The sequence below is a fragment of the Mytilus galloprovincialis genome, chromosome 7, assembly GCF_965363235.1.
Source record: "Mytilus galloprovincialis chromosome 7, xbMytGall1.hap1.1, whole genome shotgun sequence".
Classification (NCBI taxonomy): Eukaryota; Metazoa; Mollusca; class Bivalvia; order Mytilida; family Mytilidae; genus Mytilus; species Mytilus galloprovincialis.
In genome coordinates this window covers 17970549-17997954 of record NC_134844.1, presented here as the reverse complement: position 1 = coordinate 17997954, position 27406 = coordinate 17970549, and the positions used below count along the sequence as shown (strand labels likewise).

The following is a 27406-nucleotide window of genomic DNA, read 5'->3' as shown; positions in this document are numbered from 1 at the left end:
TCAACCACAGAGGCCCCTAGATTATTGAAATCTGTTTCATCTATCTATGTACATTATTGTAGGTCATAGACATATCAACCACAGAGGCCTCTAGATCATTAAAATCTTTTTCATCTATCTATGTACATTATTGTAGGTCTTAGACATATCAACCACAGAGGCCTCTAGATCATTGAAATCTTTTTCATCTACCTATGTACATTATTGTAGGTCCCATAGAGGCCCCTAGATCATTGAAATCTTTTTCATCTATCTAATATCATAGTATCTACATTATTGTAGGTCATCCGACTGTCCAGGATTCAGTTGTACAAAATTTATAATTGCAAAATAAATATTGGTTATTTTTCTTATATGTTAATAACTAGTACTTTGGCAGCAGATCCTGTAAGGCCAGGGTACGTTCCTGAAATCATCAATGCCAAATAGGTGTTATTTATTTTTCAATAGTTTGTTGGCACATAAAATAAGCCCTGATTTTCAGTCACTGAATTCATTGACCAAATTACAACTGTTAAATTAAATGTTTAAAATAGACAAGTTAATTATTACAATGAATTGTATATCTTAGGTCTATTTGTACAACATGATGGAATGGACTGCATATATTTATGTTTTTTTTTGTCTAAATTTAGTATAAATCTGTAAATCTGCAGTGTAAGCTTTGCAGAATCTTATGTCAATAATTTCAAATAAAATTATTCATCAGTCAAACGATATAATAATCTCAGCAATACAAATAGAATTTAATTATGAATTAACTTAATATGTTTTAAATCTTAAAATTGACAACAAATAATCTGAATCCCCCTTTTAATCAAAGTGATGGAAATCCCTCATGGAAAGATGAGAAGAGTAGTTTGAACTATTTCATATTAAGGTATGGTGGGAAAAAATATTGCTGAAAATTGCATTAACAGCAGGTCTTTATACCTTTTATATATTCATATTTATATTCATATTTAATTTTTTTTAAGATCTTGTTAATCCATTAATCATTTATCTATTGTAGATCAAAAGTAATTGGCAATAAATAAATCTATCATCGTTATAAATATCAAACATCTAATATACACATTTGTGTATTCAATAATGAGGTCAAATACTTGTGTATTATAAGAATTAGATGTATATTGAGTGGTCTGTATAATTATGTAAGACAGAGGTTTATAGGTAATGTGGTCAATTTGAGTGGCAGCTTAGGAGGTGGGGCATTGTAATCGAAGGTCCACATTGTCTCTGATTGTTTAGTAATAATGACAGTTGTCTAGTACTAGTATTGTATCAATACCCACTTACCTAATCAAAATGTTTTTAAAAAAGCCTGCACATCAACACACCTCAATGACATACATTCTTGAATGAACTGCTCCAATAATATACCCATTATTTTCCAGTTTATATGTGTATTATGTGCACATACATGAGAACAATAGGGAACTATATTTCAGTGTGAATACATTTAGTTATAGTAGCTAATCTGTCGTGTTGTAAGGGAGGCCGGTGCCTTAGTAAAGATTCAGAACAAGTTCTAATCTTTCCAAAAATAGAAATGGAACCAAGGTTTAGTTTCAAAGTCTAGTACATGTAGTATATAAAATGCTGTAACTATCTAATAGTTTTTTTTCATTATTCGTTTTGTTATGGTATAAATAAAAGTAGCTTATAAAATTCTGAATTTTTAACAAAATAAATTTCATTCATAATGAAAAATTTACACGTTGAAATAAAAAGAAAATCAAATGTTTCATCATTTACTCATTGATTAAACTGATTGTAATCAAACATAGTAAGGTGATTATTTAGTTGGATTAATTAAATATAATATTTACCAGTACCCATGCTGCTGGTTAAGCTACCAAAGGAAGATAACTCTACATACATTATATAACTTTATATAACAGTTATATAAATAACATCCTGTTTCTTAGGTCAGATAAGGACATCATGATAAAGTTAAGGGCATCGTGACATAACCAACAAAAAAATTCAGACTTATATAACCAAAATTGTAGGAGAAAAAATATAATGGAGTGAGTGTATAATTGATGGGTATTTAAACAGACTAAAAAAAATAAACGAACTAAATATTATATGTTCAGACACGTAACATAGTGTTTGATCGATGGTTTGCCTAAGGTCCAGTGGCAATTATTTCATACATGGACTCTGTGACACAAGTCTTTTCAGCGTTAAATGTGTGGGTGTTCTTTCCTTTCTCCCTGAACTTACTTTGACCTTTATCATTGGAAGTATACCTGTAAAAAAATGTATTTTCTGCCCATATGTATGTTGGATCCTCCCATAAAATATTCAGTATGGCTACGGAATATACAAATATTGATATTGTCTTGATTTTCAATAATGTCCAGGTACCAGAATAGCCAATGATGTTACTTTCACAACAAAACAAACTTAATTCATTTCATTTTAGAAAACTTGATGGACATGACCAAGCATGACACCATTGTCAATTATAAAAGGTAATTTTGCAACATTTTTTTAATATTTCCTCACTTCACAAATGATATACCGACTTTTATTTCAGTTAAATTAATTAAAATTACCTACATAACACAAACCTATATATCTTCAAAAAACATTTAATTCATATCTATCATGTTTATTTTCTTATTTGAACAGAACATCTCTTATAAACTTAATATTTTTTGTTAAGTCTTAAGTAACTGTGTTTTAATTAATTTTGTGTTCTTGTTCCAAAATTGCAATAAGGAACACAACATTACATTATTGTAGTATTATAAACCATTTTTTAAACATTTTGGCCACTGGCCTTCTTCAGTCTCTTTATTTTCCTTCTTAACTGCATGTCAGACATTTTTTTCCCCAATTATTAAAATGTCTACTTTGAAGTTAAAAGGTAAAATAAAGAAATTGAAGAAGGCCAGTGGCAAAAAACTTTTATAACATTCTCTGCAGGAAAACTCATAACCTCAGATCAACGGACCAGACTTGAGGGATCTTTATTGAAACAACTAGGCTAACAAGGCCCCTCTTTGTATAATTAATTTAAAGGGGCCATTTAAGATCATTTAAGGTGAATCTTAATTTATAACAAAATAAATCTGCTATGGTTAAAGAATCCATACCCTAAGATAATTTACAAAATAATGTATAAAAAGGACTACTAGACTACCCTAACTATTGGACAGTTCAACAGGCCAAAACATACTTAAACATTCACTCATAAAAATGACAAGCAAACAAACATCAATAACAAATACATGGTCTTGATAATCTAAATCAACTTTATGTAAATAAGGAAAAGATACAACTTATCAAACCATACAATAATACTTGATTTAAGCAGAAAATGAATTTATAGAAAATTGCATCAAAAAGTCTGTATCAGATGACATTACATGTAATACATATAAAAGGGAGATAAACAAAAATGTATAAAAACAATAACATTGCAAAATTGCATTGGTAAAAATATCTAAAAATAATAATTTTAACTGGAAATGACAACTAGCAAAAGGTAAACAACTATATAATCAAAAACCTACTATTTATATCTGAAAATAATGTCCTGTAACCAGGGATCAAATATAAGGCCTTGAAAAATTAAAACAAATATTTATATCTTACTACATAAAAATGTCATATCAAGTGGTCATTCACTGGTCACACATATACACTTAATCCACAAAATAAAATCAGTCAGTGACCTTGGTCATACTTCTTGACCAGATAAGATGAAAAACTTGTTCACTAACTGACTAAGAATATGTTGACCAAACAAATTAGACTTATCCAGCCTACATTCAAATAGAAAAAGAGAAGCAAGTTGTATATAAATGTAGAACTTCTAAAGTTGTAGTTTTGTAAATAGACTGCATCATATTATTAGACTTACATGCCAAACAGATGACCTTTTAAATATTTAAAAAAAATTAAATGCTAAAATGTACATGTCATGTTTAAGTAGTAATGTGATACTGTGATTAATGGGGACAGGGGGATGTCTTGAGCCATACAGATTAAAAAGGTATGAAACCTTATATGAAGTCAAAACTACCTTTTCTACTTTTTGGTTGCTGTATTAGATTGCACCACTCCAAATAACATGATTTTTTTTCACTTTTCTGGTTTTATGTTAAAAAAAAAGGTGCAACATTTTTGTATATTCAAAGAGAATTATATGTTTCAATTCAGTATGAATCTTTAATCAAACAGAAACGTAGAGTCCATTAGAAAAGTCCTGAACAACAAGGACTATTTTCTTTCATCTAATGTGAACTGGAGTTGATATACAAGACTGGTACCTTAATGTTAAACATCTACCAAGTATTTCTGTAGTTATAATCTAGCATTGTTTACATGTCTATACTGTGTGAACAATCCCAATATATCCCATTTTTTCTGATTAACTTGTATATTTGGTGTATGTTTTTTAATGGCTATACCCAAAAATTGCTTACATGTTACAACTCATCATTACCAAGCAACTAACTAAATATGAAGTCATTCTATTACAAGAGTAACTGCGAAGTGTGATGAAAATATGTGATAGACCAACAATCAATAAATACATGATCAGACCCCACCAAACAGTTGATAATAGTATTTTTGGCTTACAAAATCCACAAATTTGCAATTTGGATATCATTTAATAAATTGTTTTAACTTATTATTCATATTTTGGTATCTATTTAAATTTAAAATCCTTGACTTTTAATAAAGGTGTGTAAATGCATTACCTTGAAATTGTCAGTTTGGACATTGAGTGACATGTTTTAAACTGTTACCTAATTAGTGACAATTATCCTTTCTCCCACTGTATGTCTTTATCATAATAATCAGATTACTCAGATTAACATTTATTCTTCACTGAGCAGATTCAGACTTTTTTAAAAGGGGTTCAAATCAATCCAGGAAAAAGGGAGGTTTAAAATATAGGTCCCCATTGTTCGTAAAAAAAAAGGGGGTTCCAACCCCTTGACCCCTGGATATGCCACTGCTTCCAACCTCTAAAGTTCTTATAATCTCCAACAGTGAACAATATCACTCAAAAAAAAATGATGAAAAATATTGTATTACAATCATTATTTTAATAGTCTGTATCACATTTCCCAAAAGAATGGTGCATTTGTACTTGTATATGTTATAGTATTCAAGCAATATATTCTGTGCTTGTATATCTATATATATGTTATAGTATTCAAGCAATACATTCTGTGCTTGTATATCTATATATATGTTATAGTATTCAAGCAATATATTCTGTGCTTGTATATCTATATATATGTTATAGTATTCAAGCAATACATTCTGTGCTTGTATATCTATATATATGTTTTAGTATTCAAGCAATACATTCTGTGCTTGTATATATAAAAATTGTTGAGTTAGATTGCTGACAAATAATAAATACATTGTGTATGAAAATAATAATATAACATCTACACACGCTTAAAAAACACGTGTCTCATGTCTATCTCTAGATTCACCTTCCGTGACAAGGTAACACTACGACTATTGAAGTTATATTTTTATATAGCGGATGTGGTCGAGTGGTCTAGAGCGCTGGACATGAGGCTAAGCGATTGGTGCTGTAGTGTATCAAAGGTGTGAGTTCGAATCCCGCTGAGGGACGGCCAAAAATTTGTCAGTATAAAATCTAACTCTAACACTGTTTGGTGTAATTTTCAGACTTATATATATATATATATATATATATATATATATATGTTTTAGTATTCAAGCTTAAGATGTATTACTGTTTTTAATACGGGCTTAGTTTTTAAGTGTGTATATAAATGTTTTATGTTATACAAGTGGTGAGACTTTAAATAAAATATTTAATCTGAATTTTAATCATTATTTGTATAAAAACCTCTATTTTATATATCACAAATCATTAAGGGGGGCCCTTATAACTTAATTTTTCTTAGAGGTAAAATTATTGAAATATTTTTTATTAAGCTGAGAACAGCCGACACATAGTAAATTTTTTGGGGTGCATACCTGCCATGCCCCCGTCTGAATACTCAAGTAATAATGTAAAGACAGAGTGAAGACATATCTTCCACTATGACAAGTTAATTAGAAGAGATTTATTCTAAATTTTGTTTAGTACAAGGATTACATGGAAAAACTCATGAAGAGTAAACACTGTCTTTTTTTTTTTAAAGGATATATTTTTTCAGATTTATTTGTAATTATATAATGATTCATAATGTACCTTCCATATGAGTTATATCCAAACTCAGACTGAGTCAGGAAATCAGTTAGTAATGCTAGTTGTTTGAGAAAGTACCAGTTTTATGAGTATGTTAGCAGAGTGTTGTTACATTGGTTAGTTCAATGTGTTGACTTTACAACACTATTCTGATATCAGATGAAGTTGTATGGAGTTCAAGTTGTATATAATTGGATATCAGATGTTGTTCTATATATTTTGACGTCAGATGGAGTTGTATGTAGTTCTTTGGAGTTGTTTGGGCTCGTTTATTGTAATAAGAAATCAGTACTGCTTGGCTAAAAACAAGAGTTATAAATTAATATACAGAATATCACATGTTATCCAGAACCAAAGTCAATTATATTAATTATCACCCTTGTAAAAGCCAATATAATCAGGAGATCAATAAGTAAGTGCCCTGTGATGTATGTGTAAATGACAGTATTTAAAATTATACCACATGCTTAGGTACTGATGTATCAAGAGTGTCGTTGGCAGTTTGAATTACCCAGGGTGTTAAAACGTAATGGATAACCTTGAACTTCATGACATTGTTTACCAGACTTGAATTATTTTAATATCAAGAGAAATGTGTGGATAAAGAATATAAAGAAAAAACTCAAAACATTTTTGACCAATTGTCTTGAACAGTTTAGGTTTCAAAAGTTCAATTTATTATTAAAGGTCTGCTGAATGGAATTTGGATAAAACAAATATACCTATTTAGAAATCTAATTTATTGTGTCCCAGATATATCAAAGTTCATCCATTGTCATCTGGACTAAGAATAATATACTGTAATCAATATATGTTCTGCCTATAAAGAACTAAGAACAATGTCTGTTGATTAATTATTGGTGTGGTAAATTAATGTGTCATCTTTTTCAATATCTCAATATCGTACATCACTTTTGATTACTACCGTAAGCATCTTTTCCCCCTTTTTTTCTATTTCAGGTAAAGGTAATTTTAAGTATGTATCATAGTTATACATGTAATATACTACACAATCAATACCTATAGTGTTATCATATCTAAATAAATATTAGATAATCAGTGATCAGATATAAACTTTTCCATTAACCTATTAATGGGCAGCATAAGTACTGCAACCATGCTATTTTTTTTTAATCCCCTTTCAAATAAATTCGCTTCAGAATATATTCTATGATCATTTACTTCATATCCAAACTTTACAATCATTTAATTTTTTTCTTCATAATAGTTGAAAGAGCTGTGCTATCTTGAAAATAATCATAAGTCATCTAAGATATTAATTCAATTTTTACTTAGCATATACAGGATAGAAATGCTTGCCAATGTAAAAATGAAGATGTGGTTGCCAACTTATTTAACACCACATATTTCTTGGCTTTTTTTATTTACATGAAAAGTAGTCAATTTCATCTATAATACCATTACATTATGTAAAAGTTCTGTTTCTCTGAAAGAATTCTTCATATTAAACAACATTTATATCTGCATAAAATTGACATCAAAATCAAGTATCATCATCATTACTGTACATAATATAATTTAAGTTCTGCTTGATAACTAGGCCATCTCAGGGTATGCTTCACCTTTACAGCAAAAAGCATTGAGTGTGTAGGTAAATGTAATTTATCTTTGGTTAGCTTGCTGGCAACCTGAAGTAATTATTAAGGTAGGTATGTACTACCCTCTTTTAAGAGTAGCCTAATCCAACAGATAACCAATTTATCTGACTGTAGGAAAATACTACTCTAAAAGGAGGGTAGTATTAATTATAGTATACCTAATAATGACTTCAGGGTTCAGTTAGCTGGCAAGCTGGCCAAAATATTTCATTTAATACCTACGCACTCATTGCATTTTGCTGTAACATGCTTGTTTGTGTATATGATTGTATGTAACCTGGAACTCAAATGAAATATTCAATTCATAAATAAACAAATATTATTCTAGATCTCTTAAATCCTAATATAAAGGGAATCGTTGGGGAATCACAGCTTCATAAAAAAGAAATATCCTAGATCCCTTCAATTCCAAATTAAAGGTAGTGGTTGGGTTGTCATAGATTCCTAAAGAAACATGTTCTTGATCCCTTGATTTGTTCTGGGGTCCTGGTTCATAAAGATTTTTTTCGAGATCAACTAAAATCCAATCAAAAAGGGATTTGTTTGGGAATCCTTTGTGCATTTTCACCTTTTAATAATAGAAATCTCTGAAACCAATATTGTTGGCATTAGAATTTGAAGATGGCACTAGGGCATAAAAAATGGACGAGTTTAACTTTACCAAACTTTAAATAGAGGATATTAAAAATATTTTCAAAGGTACAATGAAAACAATTGAAAGAGAGAGACAATCGTCAACCATATATTTTTTTTAAATAGCTTCTCATGAAGATGTACTTATTGAGGAATGTAAATAAATAAAAGTTGATAAGGCGGTTGAGGTGTAATGTTCCCATGCTAAGATAAACTGTGTGCTGAACTTTAAATAAACATGGACATGTCCTTGAGACCAGTGTTCTGAGTATTGACCGTCCCTTTAAAAACTTAAATGCTAATAAATGAATACTAACATCAGAACACATTTACAAATTCAATGTTGGAAAAAACTTCACAATCTGTAAAAGTCATTTTGTCTCAAGACTAATAATGAAAGGTTCTGAAAATATTGAACAGTTATGGCTATTACTTTCAAGAACATATATAAACCAATCAATGATTTACACCTTCTAGTGTTTATGATCAGCATTTTGAATATTAAATAACTGATCATATTCAAATATTCTGTATACATAAAATGGCACTGTAAATTTTTTCAAACTTTTGGTAGGTCTGGCCATATACAGACATATATTTCAATTCTGTGGTGTATAAATAAGAAGATAAAAAAAAGAGGAAATTTTGTGAGACCTACACCCTTACCTTCAGTATGTCTAGGAATTGTCTAAATGTTTATTATCATGACATTTGTGTTTAATGTCATCATATAAGTATTACCATGGTTACCTCAAAAACTGGATATTTTTAATTTAACTTGATGTAAATTACAATTGTTTTGATTGGTTTTCTAACATGGAAGGGATATATTTACCCTTCAATACAGTAATGCAAAAAAAAAAAGGTTTATTTGACACTTACTTCAGAAAACTTTAAACACTGTATACAACACCACAAAGGATCTCTTCATTATCCCCTTCTATCTCACCCAATATCTGAAAAGAAAAAGAAAACAATAAATTTATCCAAGGTTCTTCATTCAATCTTCACAACAATTAAAGATGGTGTGAGGAATATGTAAAGTAAACATAAACATCAGGTATTAGCACCATAGAAAACATTGGGTCGTAGAAGTTAACATATAGTTTTACTTTAATAACCAGAGCACCTGAGATCACCCCAAGTTTTAGTTGGGTTAGTGTTGCTTAGTCATTAGTTTTCCAGGCTTTGTTTTTCGGCTGTTGTTTGTCTTTAGGTTCTTTTTTCCTATGGCCTTGTCAGTTCATTTTCGACTAATGAGTTGAAATGTCTGGTTGGTATCTTTTGACAGTATCGAACACAATGTAAAGGTGCTATACTGATGACATGTATTTACATGGGAAATTTTTACCAATCTTCCTCCCATTTCAAATTTAACTCATAATCATAATTATCCAAGGTTTGGATATATGAAAAACTTCATATAAACTGGAGAGGTCAGTTCAAGGAATGATGATGCTATCTAGTTTAACAAAAGAAAATGATAATATGATGCAACCACTAATCTTGCTTCATAAAAGATCTCCTGATTTCAGATTTTTCAATTATTGAACTGATGCCTTGTTTTGAGGAACGGAATGACTGATTAATTGATCCTTTTTTGGTGTTTAACCCCCCCCCTTTAACCACTATTCTTGATTTCATGCCGGCCAGGTTTTATTGGTAAATGGAGCTATGCCAAATGAAGCGAAAAATTGCTGTTTGGCAGGAAAACTGGCAAACCTTGTCAATTAAGAGTTGAGTATAACCAATATGCTAGGACCCAAGGCGCACACTACTTCAGAATCACAAGGAGAAGTGACTTCTCTTTTTGAAACTCAGATAGGGAGAAGTGGTGAAATTTGAAAGAGAAGTCCTCTTTCGCACGCTGCTTTCTAACCCAAAACCTCAGACTGTTGACAGGCTAGTGATACAGTAAGTTCAACTACTTTAAAAGTCAGCTATGGAGTTTTAATGAATGGAAACTTTCAAAGAAATTTTGAATGAATAGATGAATAGATGAATAGATGACTAGACTGATGAACTGAATAAGGGCTGGCAGGAAAAATTTTACCCTCCAAATTTCAATGAGGAAGGTACAATAATAGATGAGTAGAAGAAATCTCATGACGATCAGAAAACCTTCAATACACTGAAGAAGTTCTTGATTGGGGTGATAGTGTTCATTCAATATGCCAGGATATTAGCATATCATTTCTTTTAAATTTCTTTTGAAAATATTTCAAAGTCAAACCCTAGCAGAAACATGTCTCCTTTGTACTGTTTTCAACAGAATGAAACATATTTTCCCATTGCAGCCAATCCTTCATCAAACAAGACTAACAAATGACAGCTAGACTATAAAACACACATGTACTAAGTTACATAACAACCAGATGCGTTGCAGGGCACAGCTTTATACGACCGCAGTGGTCAAACCCTGAACAGTTGGGGCAAGTATATGGACACAACATTCAAGCTTGATACAGCTCTGAATTTGGATTGTGATTAAGTAGTTGACACATCATAGGTCATGCTATTGAGCAATACACTATGCTGTGCTGTTGACTATTAATCCCCTAAAATAAAAATATTTGTACAAAAATTCTTTTTAATTTCTGAAATTTGAAATGAGAAAAATTTAACACACCTACTCCACACCCCCCTCCCACATTTGTTTTCACCTCCCCTGTTTCCTTATTAAAAAAATAAACTCAATTCAAATTTCTAGTGGAGCTGGCAACAATTACTTATCTAAATACATCATAAAATATTAAAATATAAAATGACATACAGATAATCATGGTTAAAATTAATATTAATAAACTTCTAAATAAAAATTTACAGCTACACAGCTACACATCTCAAGACAAATCAATTTTCAAGCATTGTAAGGGAGGTAATCAAGTAATCAAACATATATAACAGTGTTCTTTAAATTTTAATTGGATTACCTCCCCTTCACTGTTTTAAAATTTCTAAATTGTCCTTTAACCAGAAAAACCCTTGATTTCCCCCTTTTTTGTCCCTAATTACTTGATGATTTGAACAATACCCCTACCCCCAACCCCATAACCATCCCTTTGTAGTATGGAAACTTGTGGTATAATTTAAGAGAGGTCTATACACTTAATAAAATTGAGAATGGAAATGGGGAATGTGTCAAAGAGACAACAACCCGACCAAATAAAAAACAACAGCAGAGGGTCACCAACAGGTCTTCAATGTAGCGAGAAATTCCCGCACCCGGAGGCGTCCTTCAGCTGGCCCCTAAACAAATATATACTAGTCCAGTGATAATGAACGCCATACTAATTTTAACTTAAACACAGTTATGGACTGAAAACTAAAAAAATGCTTCATTTTTTCTTTTTATACAAATCAGGCCGTTAGTTTTCTCAATTAAATTGTTTTACATTGTCAAATCGGGGCCTTTTATAGCTGACTATGCGGTATGGGCTTTGCTCATTGTTGAAGGCCGTACGGTGACCTATAGTTGTTAATGTCTGTGTCATTTTGGTCTTTTGTGGATAGTTGTCTCATTGGCAATCATACACATCTTCTTTTTTATATTTACTACTTTGTGTAGCCACCTTGTTTGCACTAGTATTGCTAATGATTATACTTAAGAACTTGACGTCATACAAAATAAAATAAAAAAAATGCAGGATATTTTATTTGTAAAACAATTGGTTATGTTCCGGACCATATGAGTATTTGGACCATACACGTATGGTCATGACCATATGCGTATACTCATATATATACTCGTCATCAGTAATACTCCTTTGGTTATTAACGGGTCAAACCATATGAGTATTTGGATCATATAGGTATCTTTTTTAAAATTACATTATAAAAGTTTCAATAATACAGAAACTTTACCTAAAAAACAATCAATGTATTATTTTTATAATTCAAATACGACGTAAATATTAAATATTGATGTCATAGTTAGTTTTCATCACTAACTACATTCTTGCATGTAGGCTTGGGGTGACATTTACTTCCACACGGTATCATAGCTTTTTTGCATTTGCAAGTCTTGGTTGTGCACGATCCTTTTCATTAACACCTTTTGTTTGCGTGTGAAAAGCTAGCCTTTTGTAGCTGCGTACAGTGATACCGATGTCTTGGGCCATTTCGATATGTCTACGGTGTTTTTAAGAATCTTTAGATCTCAAATATCGTAGCATGACTGCAATACACCATACTCACAGGATAACTTAAATAAACTATGTTACTTTGCAGTGACTTCTTGTGTAATAGTTCATTAATAAATTTTTGGATTTTTTTTTTAAGTTGACATATTGCCATTCACTTGTAATAACAAATCGGTAATGACCATCAGTAATGACCATCGGTATAAAATGTGTTTATTATAGTTTTGACAAGGAAGTTGAATTAACTGTGTGAAACTTTTAATTTTTATTCATGTTATTTAGCTAATCGTTTTATTATAATATAATAATAAAATTAACTATATGATAGCGTCTTTTTAATGAACGGTCATACCATATGAAGAGTTTAGATGTATTATAAGTAAACTGCAACAGAGTGTTAATTACCTCGACCATACATGTATGGTCCAAATACTCATATGGTCCGGAACAGGTACATTTCATTTAAAACAAGAACATGTGAAAGGACATCATGTCTGTAACTGCTTTAATCATGTTTCCTTTCTTTCGGTACTTTTTTTTAGTCAAAATCCTAATTTGGCATTCTTCAACAATTTTGTTCACATCATTTATGAACATGAAAACTAAGTTGATAAAACCTCAACATCATTAATAACCTTAAACATGTTAAACTAAACCTTTAGTATTACCTACCATATAAACCAGTGCTAAAGAAAAGAGCTAACAATGAGATTATCCTCCTATGTAATAATATCACACATATTAGAATGGGAATGTGGTCTGCTATTCATGACAGTTTCTTTCAAGGTCAATATCTAAATATATGTAAATGACATGAGTCTTCTTATTACTATTTTTTTGTGACAAGCACTACTTATCTTTGTAGTTGACTGTTGGGTGTATAAAATAGAGAATGGAAATAGGGAATGTGTCAAAGAGACAACAACCTGTTAAAAGAGCAGAAAAAACATTGTTTGTGTATACATACATGACATATCAGTATGTGTATACAAAACAGTTTATGTCTATACATATTGGTATGTGTTTAAAAAACAAATAACAAACTAGTATCTAAATTGTTTGTAAAACAATTGAAAGGTATTTCCTGTAAAAGTGATGTTTTGGTAATGTACTTTGTAAGATCTTTCGTTCGATATTCGACATAACTTCTGAAACTTTTTGCTTTTTACACTTAATGACCTCATCCGCCTTTATTTTCGAGATCGGAAGTATGATATATGTAACATAGACTTGATGATCTATCCTTTGATATGCGACAACACCATGTTCTAGAAAGTTTGATTTTTGCACTTAATAACCCCATCCAACTACTTTTTGGAGGTCAGGAATTTGATATTTAAAATGTACACAACATGCAGGCGCAGATCCAGCCATTTTAAAAAGGGGGGTTCCCAACCCAGGACAAAGGCGGGGGTTTCAAATATATGTCCCCATTCAAATGCATTGATCAGCCAAAAAAAAGGGGGGTCCAATCCCCGGAGCACCCCCCTGGATCCGCCAATGTGATGAACTTTTATTCACCTTGACCTCAAATTGAAGGTCTTGAACTACTGACCATCTTTGCAGTTTATAGTAGGTTGATATCTGTCATCTTTAAAAAGATATATACACAATACTTTACTTTTAACAATCATCCCATTGTAACTTTTGAACAGATAGTCTAACATTTTTGGGCTTATTGTATAAAATGTAGATTTCGTCAAGAGCAACATGTTATACGCTGTATGTATGCAGCAAAGTCTTATCCTTTTCCTAATATTTAAGCTTGAAATTGCAGCTTAATTTTTTTTGCACTCTGTGACCTTTGACCTTGGATGCAAATTGAAGGTCACATGAACCTAAGATTATTGGTGTGGGTCCCAAGACTCTACGACTTCTGATTCTCGAAATAAAAATTTTCAAAAAATTGTGTATATTTTTTCAAGGGAAACATGGGAAATAAATTCTTATAAGGGTTAATAACAAAATATGATTGTATATGTTCATTAATATTGTCATCTGTTCCTGTACATGTTATTGTTTTCAAATCCATACTATCTCTTAATACTTTTTAAGGAAATTGCTTCAAAGGGACATAACTCTCAAAAGGGATGATGAAATCCTTAGCAGCCTTATCTGGTATTACATCATGATGAGATGTGCCTATTGTCCAAATAAGGTCATGATATCTTTGAAAACAACGAGGAGGGGCAATGTCGAAAAAATCCAATAAAAGGGAGATAACTTCTACAGTGGATGATGAAATCCTTTACAGGGTCATCTGGTAATACTTCATTGGCTGACCATGCAAGGGCTGTATAGCCAGTCAAGGTTGTTAAAAACTTCCATTTGTTGTATAACTTCATGTTGAGGTCTATTGATGGTCCATACTTGGTCTTGATAACTTCAACAGAAACGAGGAGAGGGCATTCCCAAAAAAATGTTGGAAGAAAAAAAAAAAAAAGAAAAAAAAAACATTAGAAAAACAATAGGTCTTTCCTCGCCTTTTTAATTAAAAAGATGGAGGGGGCCATTCATGATTTATAATGTAAATAGGTGATGCCATTTGTCAAATCTTGTCAAAGACTGACCATGAAAAACATCTGTGCTTTTGTGAATCAATTAGAATGTGCCAACCTATTTTTTTTACTGCTCTAAAGAATATAGTTTGAATTCATGTATCTTTCTAGTTCTCCCCTACTATGCTTTTTCTCGTACACATTTTATCTCCTAAATACCAGAGTATATATCTCCCAGTTGATGTGATATTCCAGGGGTTGTTTTCATATCATGATTTCTTGATAGAAGGTTTCTGCTAACATTTAAGGAAGCTATTTAACCAAAAGCTATTAAACCAAACTTTCAAAGTAGTGAAGTTGAAATCATTTGTTTACACATGATCATGAGTTGGTTGACTGTTATAAAATATCTGCTTCTTAGATTACAAACTTATGTATGATCCAATTGTCATAACTATAACCCTGTCTCCTTTTCCACAAATGTAATCAACCTACCGGTACATGTAATTAGACTTATCACCAAGTTTGTACTAACATGAACAACACGATGGTTGCCACATGTGGAGCAGGATTTGATAACCCTTCTGAAGCACCTGAGATTTCCCCCAGTTTTTGTTGGGGTTCATGTTGCTCAGGATCAGTCTCTAGTTTATTATGCTGTGTTTTGTTTACAGCTGTCTGTGTCTTTTGACGTTTTCATTTTCAGCCACATGGCGCTGTCAGTTTATCTTCCACTTTTCACTATTTTTGAATGTCCCTTTGGTATCTTTAGTCTCCCTTTTATCATACAGTGTTCTCTCCCTTTTATCATACAGTGATCTTTTGAAAATCAAATCCATCTAAGATTGGGAATTAGTGAATGACCTTGACTGGCTATACAGCCCTGGCACAGTTGGTAAATTGTGAATTTGTTACCCTTAATACTGTAGTTTATACCTATAAATAAAACCTTATTATGCAAAAATGTTATGTATTTATTGACAATTCTGTATTCATTAATGCATGCCATATAAACAAGTTGTCAACCAAATGATAAATAATAAGTTTTTGGTTCAGACTAAAAGGTGAGGGACATGGTTGGAACTTTCCTGGAATTCAATTTCAATCATTTGTTTCAATCCTTGTTATAATATCATCGCACATTTTAAAGTTTTAATTAAATTATATCAATGGACCAATCTCTTGTGTGGGATTCTATCTTATCAGTGAAATCTGGGACTATTATCCTAAGTCTATCTTATCTGAAAATTAAAATGTGGGGTCTATCTTATCAGTAAAATAAAAAGTGGGTCTATCACCCATACAATATGGAGTGTGGTCCATCTTATCAGTAAAATAAAGGGTGGGTCTATCAGCCAGACAATATGGAGTGTGGTTCATCTGTTCAGTAAAATAAAATATGGGGTCTATCTTATCAGTAAAATAAAGAGTGGGTTTATCAGCCAGACAATATGGAGTGTGGTCCATCTTTTCAGTAAAATAAAATATGGGGTCTATCTTATCAGTAAAATAAAGTGTGGGTCTATTATCCAGACAATGTGGTGGGTGGTCATGATCTTTTCAGTAAAATAAAATATGGGGTCTAACTTAATTATCAGTGCAATACAGTGGGGTCTATCTTTTAAGTACAATGAAATGTGGGGTCTATTGTATCTTTAAAATGAAATGTGGGGTTTACCATATCAGTACAATGAAATGTGGGATCTATATTATCAGTACAATGAAGTGTGGGGTCTAGAATAATATTTATAATCTTGTAAATATCAATAACCTTGAGAGTACATAAAAATGCCATATCAGAATTAATAAAGCAGGAATATAAACAAATTAGATGTATGGAATAATAGCACACAATTGAAGGGTCAAACAGCAAATCAGTTGGAATATATTCATGAACTTAATCATGAACAGGACATTAAATAATAATTTATTGAACTTTTCGTAAACAGGCATTGGTAAGGACACAAAGTTCAAGATATTATCAACAGCAAGTGATAGTTACATATTCAAAATTCCTGTGATAAAAACTACTAAAATACCCAAACACTCACAAACTGAACCTGAGAAATTTCACAATTTTGAATTAGAAAACTGGTAGCAATAAACTGCTAGAAACTGCTTATGCTGCATGAAACCATATAATCTATTTATGTCAAGATTAGTTCAAATTAGATAGATTTAGGGGTACTATTGTTCCGTAAAGGTGACACAGTTAGATTCTAGAATGTGTCCCTTAGCATCTATGGGTTTTATTACATCCTAGCACTTGGGATTGCTGCTAGATTAGACCATGCTCAATGCATGCCGCCATTACTAAAATTGTCTATCTAGGCAAGGAGGTTAGTTGAATCTACTTTAATCAAAAGATTTTGAATTGCAAATCATTACAGAAACTGTAGCCCAAAATATAAGTACATTTTATTCAGTGGTCACTAACAATAAATAGCTTCTAATTACTGTTAATTTACATGTGTATCATTCACTTTCAGGATGTCAATCAATTTATAAAAGAAAATGCTAGTCATTTTGAATCATTTAATCATTCGTTTAAAACCATACCTGCCAACTGTCACTATTTGCAGGGGATTTCCCCATGGAGGCTCCCAAATGGAAATTTTGAAAGAGCAATTTTGTCCACAATTTGTAACAAAACAATTAATTTTACAATGGCTATAGGCATGATAGGCTTGTAGAAGCTAAAAAACAACATAAAAATATATTTGAAGGCCCCCTTGAAGGTTTATTGGACTATGAGAGCCATCTTGCACCTAAAACCCCCATGGGCATTTTGAAAAGTTGGCAGGTATGCGTTTAACATGTTTAAAAAAAGAAAGGATTAATATTTATTTTTATATTGAGCATGTTGAGGATATAAAACTGTTAAATGGATGGAAAATTATTATTAACATCCTTACCTTTCTATTTATAAAATTAACCATGTTAACTATAAGTAGTATTTTTTAAATGTTATATCTATTTGGCTTCATATTTTGGATTAAGGTTTTAGATAATCCTTTTATTAGAATTGACAAGTGTGATAATTGGTTATTTGTTTGGAACTTAATCCTCTTTTAGTAATAATCTATAAATATCACAGTTCTATTGCATATAGCATTGTTATGTTTATAATTTATAATAATGTCCAAGAAATAGTAACCAAAACATATAGAGTATTATACTGTATAATGTTGTTAAATAAGTACATGTATTAAAAACCTAAAATACCAAACTCACAGGAAAATCCCTTATCAAATGGCTATTGTGTAAGTTACGATCTTCAGTAAGAGTTTTTATCAAGCAATAACCTGACCATTTTAAATCTTGTTCATATAAACTCCTTTGTTGCCTCAATAAAGTGTATATCAATGAATGTATTGAGTTTGTATCATAGTACCCGGTGTATCTATAGGGAAATTTAGACAGTCCACTTGACAAGGCTTTAGATTGAAGGAAATATTTTAGTCTATTGGTATGGACCAGCTGCTGCTGCAACAGTTTACAGTTTCTCAGAAGCAAAAATTATATGTTGACAGATAAAGGCGCAAATCCCCATTGTCAAAAAGCCTTTCAAAACTACATAAAATCAATCATGTATATTCATGGATGGCTCAAGAGGATTGATTATAATATTATTCTGATAATATTCATATGTTTATATAAGAAATATATCAATTTTTATATCAAACAATACTAAATGAAACCTATAGTTATGAAAGCTCCTCATCAAAATGTCAATAATAAACACGTATCGTAGATATATCATACCTTTTAACTATTGTAAACAGTTTAGTATGATCAATGTAATTTTCAACATTGATGATATACGTAAAATTGAGAATGGAAATGGGGGAATATGTCAAAGAGACAACAACCTAACTAACGAGCAGAAAACAGCCTTAGACCAAAAATGGGTCTTGAACACAGAGAGAAAATCTGCATCTGCAGGCCTATTGTTTTTGAATTTTTTTAATCTACTGTTTTGAGGGATTTTTTGTAATCATTATGAGTGCCAATGAGACAACTCTACATCCAAGTCACAATTTATAAAAGTAAACCTTTATAGGTCAAAGTACTGCATCCAAACATGGAGCCTTGGCTCACACCTAACAGCAAGCTATTAAGGGCCCCAAAAATTACTAGTGTAAAACCATTCAAACTTCTTCCTATATCTATTTAGCACTCTTTGCAAAGCATTACTTTTCTTCCCCATTGAAATATAAATATAACCTGATACTTGGCTTAAGTTTTTTGAATATACATGTATATTAGATGAACAGGCAAGTATGGAATATATTAAAGGGGCATGTTAGCTTACAAAATTATGTTCATCGGTATGACTTAAATTCTCATATCTAATTTATAACACACTAAAACGTATATATCAAAATTACAATAAGACTGAAATAAACAGTAAACAATGCATATACTCTATAATATATATATCAGAATTTCATGTGAATCTTAATCTGGATACAACCGTTTTAACTATCGAGATGACCTCAGAAAACCATGAAAACTGCAGATGGTCACATAACCCGATATAAACATAAACATAAATATAAATAGTTGGCAACCTCTTGCCATTGGATTTTTCATGTTGTAGGTTAAAAAATACATACATGTGATTCTTCCGGCGGGAGTTAAAATCTCCCGCTTTTCAGACCCTCTTCCGTCCCTCCCGTTAAAATTTGAAATCTTCCGCTTTTTGAAAATGTCAATCTCGAAAAAATTTCAGTAGACATTTCTGTTTACAAAATAGATACGGACAGGGAAAAAGTCCGAGAAACTGTAAATTGATATGGGAAAAGTCCGAGAAAAACGGAAGTTTCCTGTAATGGAATTTGTGTCAAAAAGGTAAATAGGAAAATAGCCTCAGTGAAGGTGTTAAGGATTATAGACTGTATATACAACAATAAAAGATGATTGGCATTTACCCAGTAATCAACTAGCTAGTTAAATATATACATGTCTGGATGATTAAAAGTAATACTGACAATGGAACAGTTGTATAAACATCGACTTTAATAAATTTTGATGCTGTTGAAAACATGGAACAGACTTAGTTTATACTGACCCTCAAAGACAATAAAATCAACTCAAATATGATATTTATGTCTTGTCTTCTATCTAGGCCAATGGAATACCTATATAAGTGTGTTTGTCTTATAATTTGACAAAATACAAACTGTATCATGTTATTACCAAATACATGTTCCCCAGCATAATATTAAAGAAGACACAGTATCTAGCCAGATTTAAAAATGGTGCAAGTCCAGTGCCAAGGGTCAAGACAATGCTTACTACACTTCATGCAAAGCTGACTATGGGGCCCTAATTACTTGACCAAAAATATGGATGCAGCTACCCATCAGAAAGCCCACAACTCTATTAATTCAACACCTTCTTTTACAAACATGTTCAGTTAAGTGGTACTAAAGTTGACAATGTGGCTAAAGAAGAGGTACTTTTTGCCAACTATGTATGATTGGCTGATCACTTTATCTTTGAACTATATATGATGAATAAGTATTTGACTCCCCTCCCTTTTATCTTCTATTTTATTAAGTAAAAATGGCTATGCAGGTACTTGAAGGTATGAAATCATTGGGGTTTTTTAAATAAAAAGGAAGATATGCAGTTTAAACACACACAAAAAAACCATTGCGTACATCGTTAAAAAATCTCCAGTTATGAGGCCCAAACTCCAGCTGAAAATTTCCAAATCTCCAGTTGTGGCTTGACAACTCTGTCACATGTATGAAAATAAGTTCACTTATAATAATTTTTACCTGTATGCGTATGATTTGTATGTAGATTGAATCAGTGAATACATATTCAATGAGGTGGAATTATTCACTTGAAAGTGAATAATTCATTAGCAATGTTCCTCTGCTTATAATATTTGGACAAAACTAAACCAAATTGGCTAAAAAAAGCAAGTTTTTTATTTCATTTTTTGACTTTTGATTGAACCAAACAAAATCTTATTCTAATTTTGTTCATATCCCGTAGCAAATGCCCTTGTTGCATGAAGTAAGTTCACATGCACTTATATTTTTCAGAGGATAAAAGCACTGCACATTTGAGATGTCATACATGTATCATGTCAACATTTCTCATTGCCATAGGTTGGCTTTATTATAATCAACACAGTGGCGGATCCAGAGGGGGGGTTCCGGGGGTTGGAACCCCCCTTTTTTTTGGCCGATCAATGCATTTGAATGGGGACATATAGTTGGAACCCCTCTTTATCCTGGTTTCGGAACCCCCCTTTTTAAAATGGCTGGATCCGCCCCTGCAACAGAACTTCTAACAGAATGCATGTCTCAATTAGTATTGTAAACATACACACGTGTATAACCTAGATTTGAAAAATGTATACATGACTAAAAACTTAAGGTTATATGTACTAGTATTGATGGAGAGAAAAATAATCATCTGGTCAGTATATCCATCGCTTCAACCGCAACAGCTGAAAGCAGACCATAATGATAGATAGTGACCATGACCAAAATAACTAGCGTCCGCAGGGTCATCAACCAATACAAGGCTTTATATAGATATGTAAAATACAAATTCTTGATTAATATAGCGATTTTATCATTGCATTGTGATTTAAATCAAATAAATAAATAAAACAATATCGGACATTTTCCTATGCAGTTTTAACTTACCTGCTTTTGTTTACATCTTCGCATTAGAAGTTTTAAAGGTATTTATGAAAATGTTACATAAAATTTGTGTCTAGCAATGGCCTTCACCTCCAATATTATCTCCCCTTCTTGTCCTACTTTTATACTAGCTGTGTTTACATACCTGTTCGTCACTGGGTCACCACTAATCGGGTTCACGGCTAATAAAATACCGTTAATAAAATAACTCTGCAAGTAGGACTAGTCTATTCAGATCTATATACCGAGAAGTGACTAAATATCCATTGAAAGACCGGGCTAATAGTAATATGCCATGAAAGGAATCAATCAAGGGACAGTAGGGCCACAGGGACTCGCTTAGCAGTTAAAATTTTGTAAATCAATATTTTTAATTTTTTTTTTTATTATTTCCTGTCTATTTGCATTACTTTATTAAAGTATTTAACGTTGCCATCACTATTTCTTTGTTTTCTGGTAATGTTAGTACACTGCACATTGCCAGAAAACAAAGAAATAGTGATGGCAACGTTAAAAACGTTAATAAAGTAATGCAAATAGACAGGAAATAATAAAAAATAAATTAAAAATATTGATTTATTGCTCTAGCATTTTCTACTCTTTTACATTCTATCATAAGCCTCGAAAATACCCGACAATACTCTACTCTTTCTTTATTGTTCGTCCAATTTTGTTCATTTTGTCTATCTTAAACTTGCGATATTAAAAAACAACAATCAGAGACATATTGAAGCGAATCCTTCACTTTATAATAAAGCTTGTTAGAGTTTCGAAACTATATATTTTTTATCTTTTATGCGTTCAGTCACGGCTTAGAATATGGTGATATTGTCTGGGATACTATCCCTGAAGTATAAATTAAAAATTCGCAAGGCTTCCGCGGAACCCATGCAGTGTCTCGCCTACTTTTGCTCACGTTAATCGGAGGCTCAACAAAAATTGAGGGAGAAAATGATAAAAAATATTCCTCTCCATACTCTCTTTCGATTGTAAGAAGATTCTGTCCAAGTTTGGTAAAAGTCCAGCACGCCTGCCGTAAACCATCTAATCTCAACCAAATGTTGAGACGGAAAAAAGTATTCTGGCACTTCCTGTTGAGCTTTTCTGGTTCAAAATATTCAAAATAAACACAGGGTAGGTCGACTTTTTGTCAATTTACTGAGAATCAATGATTTTTTTTTTGTAAAATAGGAGAATGTCATGCCATAGATAAATAATAATTGTAACTTATATGTCTCTTCTTGGTTCAAAATATCTAAAATTGAAGTCACAATCACTTTTCTCCTACGGATTTTCATGAAATTACTTTCTTTGAATCCGACAGAACTGCTATGATAATAATGACTTACAGGAACCTGTAATTCAGTGGTTGTCGTTTGTTTATGTGTTACATATTTGTTTTTCGTTCATTTTTTTCAAAAAATTTACTGACATAAATAAGGCCGTTAGTTTTCTCGTTTGAATTGTTTTACATTGCCAATTTGTCTTATCGGGGCCTTTTATAGCTGACTATGCGGTATGGGCTTTGCTCATTGTTGAAGGCCGTACGGTGACCTATAGTTGTTCATGTCTGTGTCATTTTGGTCTTTTGTGGATAGTTGTCTCATTGGCAATCATATCACATCTTCTTTTTTTATATTAGCAAGAAAATATGTCAATTATTTGTGGTTTTTGTATGCTTTACGATAACCACGTCTGTAAATTGCAAACATGTTTGTTTGTCAAGCCTAATCTTAGCAGAAAAATGAAAAATTCTAAATGGTTGAGATATAAAGGTATTGGTTGAGTCTTTCTGTCACAATGTTGAGTCTTTCTGGTTACTTTTAGTTTGTGTCATAAAATATATTATTGTTAAAAACATGGGCGCTGAGGTTTCAAAGTTCAAATTAACTACGACTAGCAATCCAACACGCGTGCATTATTACTATATAATGATAAAAACTGTTAAAATAGCTATGCTAGAGCTAATTTCAACTAATTAAAATGTAATTTCTATTGTAAAAATAAAGTTATTTCACAAAATAAACTAGTAAGAAACTATATCAGTGCGCGGTACCATTCGAGTTTCGTGACCATTTTACGGTTAACCTGATTTATTTTTTCTGTGTCTGTTAAGTTAGAATCTAAATACAGATACAATTTTAAGAATTGCCGCTAGAAAAATGCATGCCTTACAAGTATAAATAGGATTTTTTTATAATATTTATTAATATGACTAGTTTGGACTTTTTTATTTTTATATAAGCTGGGAAATAAAATATTTCATCTTATTTTGTGTACAACGTAAATCTTAAATCAGTGTTTTTTAAAGTCAGAAAGATAGTTTAAACAATTTTTGCTAATTTCTGCCAAAAAAGAAATGCATCTAAGAATATCCGAATAACAGAAATCTAATTTGGATTAGTTTTAGACTCAATGGAATTTATAACGACTTTTTGAATATCTTTTCCCATAACGTGACTATTTCAGGATCGAATTTAATGAGGATCATATTTAAGTTTGCTTCAAAACAGGGGGGATTAGCTGGGGATCAATCAGACTTCATTTAGATGGACATGTCTTAAAAGAATTAATACAGTAGATGAAAAGAAATTTGTGGGGTGGGGGTACAAGATTGGAAAGAGAAACGTATTTTCTGTTTATTTAATAAAAAATTTTAAATTTAGGTAATATACATCTTTCTCTTCGCATATTGAGGGAAAGCAAAATCAATAACCCTTTCAGTTATGATTTTTTTTCGTACACCGATTTGAAACGGTACACAATTTGCAGTGGCGGATTCAGGGAAAGGGGGGGTCGGGGGGTTGGAACCTCCCCTTTTTTGGACGATCAATGCATTTGAATAGGAGCATATAGTTGGAACCTTCCTTTTCTGGGTTGGGACCCCCTTTTAAAATGGTTGGATCCGCCCCTGTAATAAAAAAAGTCTCAATCGTCCCTTATTAAATAAACATTGTGAATAAATTTAACAGAAACGATAAAAAAGAATCTACCATCAAATCACAATTTTAGAATAAGTCTAAATAAAAAAAAAAGTTATTAATTCAGAACTTACCAAAGTCGTTTTTCCACCCTTTCTTTACCCTATAAGAAACTTTCCTAGGATCCGTGGATTGCGGAATATCGTCCACATTTCTAAAACGTTCACGTAAATTGACTGCGTCATGTGTTAAAACAGTTATTGGCCAATCAAATCGGTATATTGAATTGAATTTGCACGGCTTGTGTGACCCTTTAACCCGAACTCCTACGTTCGGGTTAATTAGGGTCACACGAGTCGTGCAGATTAAATCCCATATACCGACTTCCTTGGTTAATAACTATAACATATACATGTACATGTAACTGTAACACACAAAAAATAATAAACCAGAGTATATCGATTTGTATCACTACAATATATTTATAGAAGTTATTATACGGAGATGTTAAATTCCCTTTCATTTATTTATCTTCCACACAAGAACTCGTCTCAGAAAAAAAATACATCTGTACATTAACCTTACTTTCAGGTATACAGATGTAATTTTTTTCTGAGACAAATGGACGCCGAAAGGATAACTTTTTTTTCAATCTGTTCTTGTCCGTTAGACGTCCAATAATTTTCGTTTCATGTCCGTTCACCATCCGTTTTATCCATCATGCAATGTCCTTCTGTCCGTTGGAAAATTTTGAGCATGTTCAAAACTTTGAATTAACGGATGTTCAACGGATGAAGTGTCCGTTGTACATCCGGCAGACGTCCGTTTTTTATGGTGCTTTTCCGTTCTGTTTCCGTTTTTAATCTGTATCTTGTGCGTTATCCATCCGTTAGAGGTCCGTATTATTTGGTCAATACATCAGCGGACTCCCAACGGATAACAATTTTGTCAACGGAAACCCTTTTCTTTTATCCGTAAGCCGTCCGTTCGTGCTATCCGGTAAGGTTTGATCACAGCTTAAGCGAGCAGTAAACCTTTCTAGGCTTTGATTTAGAATATAAAAGAAGATGTGGTATGATTGCCAATGAGACAACTCTCCACAAGAGACAAAAATGACAAAAAATTATAGTCACCGTACGGCCTTCAACAAGCCAAAGCCCATACTGAATAGTCAGCAATTAAAAGGCCCCGAAATGACAATGTAAAACAATTTTAACTAAAAAATAATATGTAACACATTAACAAACGACAACCACTGAATGACAGGGTCCTAACTTCATTGGAACAGGCACATGCATATATAATGTGGCGGGGTTAAACATGTAAGCGGGATCCCCCTAACCTGGGACAGTGGAATTCAATAACAGTACAACATAAGAACGAACTGTAACTTGAAATCAGTTGAAAAAGGCTTAACTCATCTGATGGACAAAAAGACGTATATATCAATTTCATTTCAAAAAAGCACACACGGCGTGTCAATCTAGCACAAAGGGGGGTTTACATTCATGTAGCATTTTCTTGTACTCGTCCTGAATATGCATTTAGTTAGACAATGGGCGTTAATGACTCGTTCAAGAATCAATGCTACAATCTATGCAGTTTTACTCCTGTTATAAACATAGACTAGATGTGTCAAAGCGACACGAATGGCTCCGTCCCAAAAAGTTGAAAAATCTGCAATTTATAAACACATGTGGACACAATCATGATGGTAGTCTCACATATCAAACATCAGCTCAAAATCTTGAGGCGTATATAAAAAAAAATCTGTATAACTGTGATTTCCAATAATTTATCAAAGTCCAAAGCCCGTAATTTCAGTGAAAATTAGCGGAGCGGCTGAACTACAGAACACCTAATTTATGAAATTCAGAAGACATCACACAATTAAATCTCTCTCTTAAATGTAGAAGGGAAGATCCTTTTCTCTATCATGGCTAGAAGGATGACACCATATATGACTGATAACAACTATGTAGACACTTCAGTACAGAAGGGCGGGGTACCAGGTTTCTCAGGTTGCATTGAACATACAAGCATCGTTTCACAACTGATTCAAGAGGCCAAAGTGAACAAGAAAGATCTCACAGTAGTATGATTAGATTTGGCACAAAAACATGCTGATACAGGAGTCACTAGATCATTACGGAAACAGAGGAACACTACAAAATGTACTTTCAGGATGCAACTTCGCTCTTATACAGGGGAAATAGACATGGCGAAACAATCAAATACTCACTAGAAAAAAACTATCAAGACCAAGTTTGTGAAGGAGGGGAAACTAGGTCATCAGAAAAGTAAACAGAACACATCAGGAATGTTAAATCAGGCAAGATACTGGCAGTTAGAAGTAGATATAGGAAAAAGCTTCAATTTCCTAATATTGTACCAACTAACCTAAGACCAGGCATGGTTCTCTAGCTGGTCTTCCGGCAGTAAAAAGGTTGTAATAATAAAGCTGATTGTTCCCTGGAAGGAGAGATGAAGCGAAGCCAATGAAAGAAAGAGGGCAAAGTACGACGAACTGTTGAAAGACTACAGAGATAGATGATGGCAGACACGGAACTTTCCCGTTGAGGTTGGCTGCGGAGGCTGTCCAAATTGCGCAAATGATATAATACTATGGGCTGCTTCAGAACTTGATGCCTCAATCCAACTCCGCATCATTGAAAACTGTACCAAAAATGACCGGGTAAAGTTAACAGCAAATAAAC

The 27406-nt window shown here is 32.2% G+C and overlaps 1 protein-coding gene across 2 annotated transcripts in view; it reads right to left on the bottom strand.

The window, feature by feature from the left end:
- Positions 1-21893, bottom strand: part of LOC143082449 (basic helix-loop-helix ARNT-like protein 1) — a 75769-nt gene extending 53876 nt beyond the window's left edge. Inside the window, exons 1-3 of one of the 2 annotated variants that reach the window (XM_076258111.1) lie at positions 21772-21893; positions 9340-9413; positions 6209-6504 (exon numbers count right to left, since the gene is read on the bottom strand). In XM_076258111.1, coding sequence (XP_076114226.1) covers positions 6209-6215 — 7 coding nt within the window. In that variant the 5' untranslated portion in view covers positions 6216-6504; positions 9340-9413; positions 21772-21893. The remainder of the gene's footprint in view (positions 1-6208; positions 6505-9339; positions 9414-21771) is intronic. The other variant, XM_076258112.1, reaches the window with a different exon arrangement.
- Positions 21894-27406: the final 5513 nt, after the last annotated feature.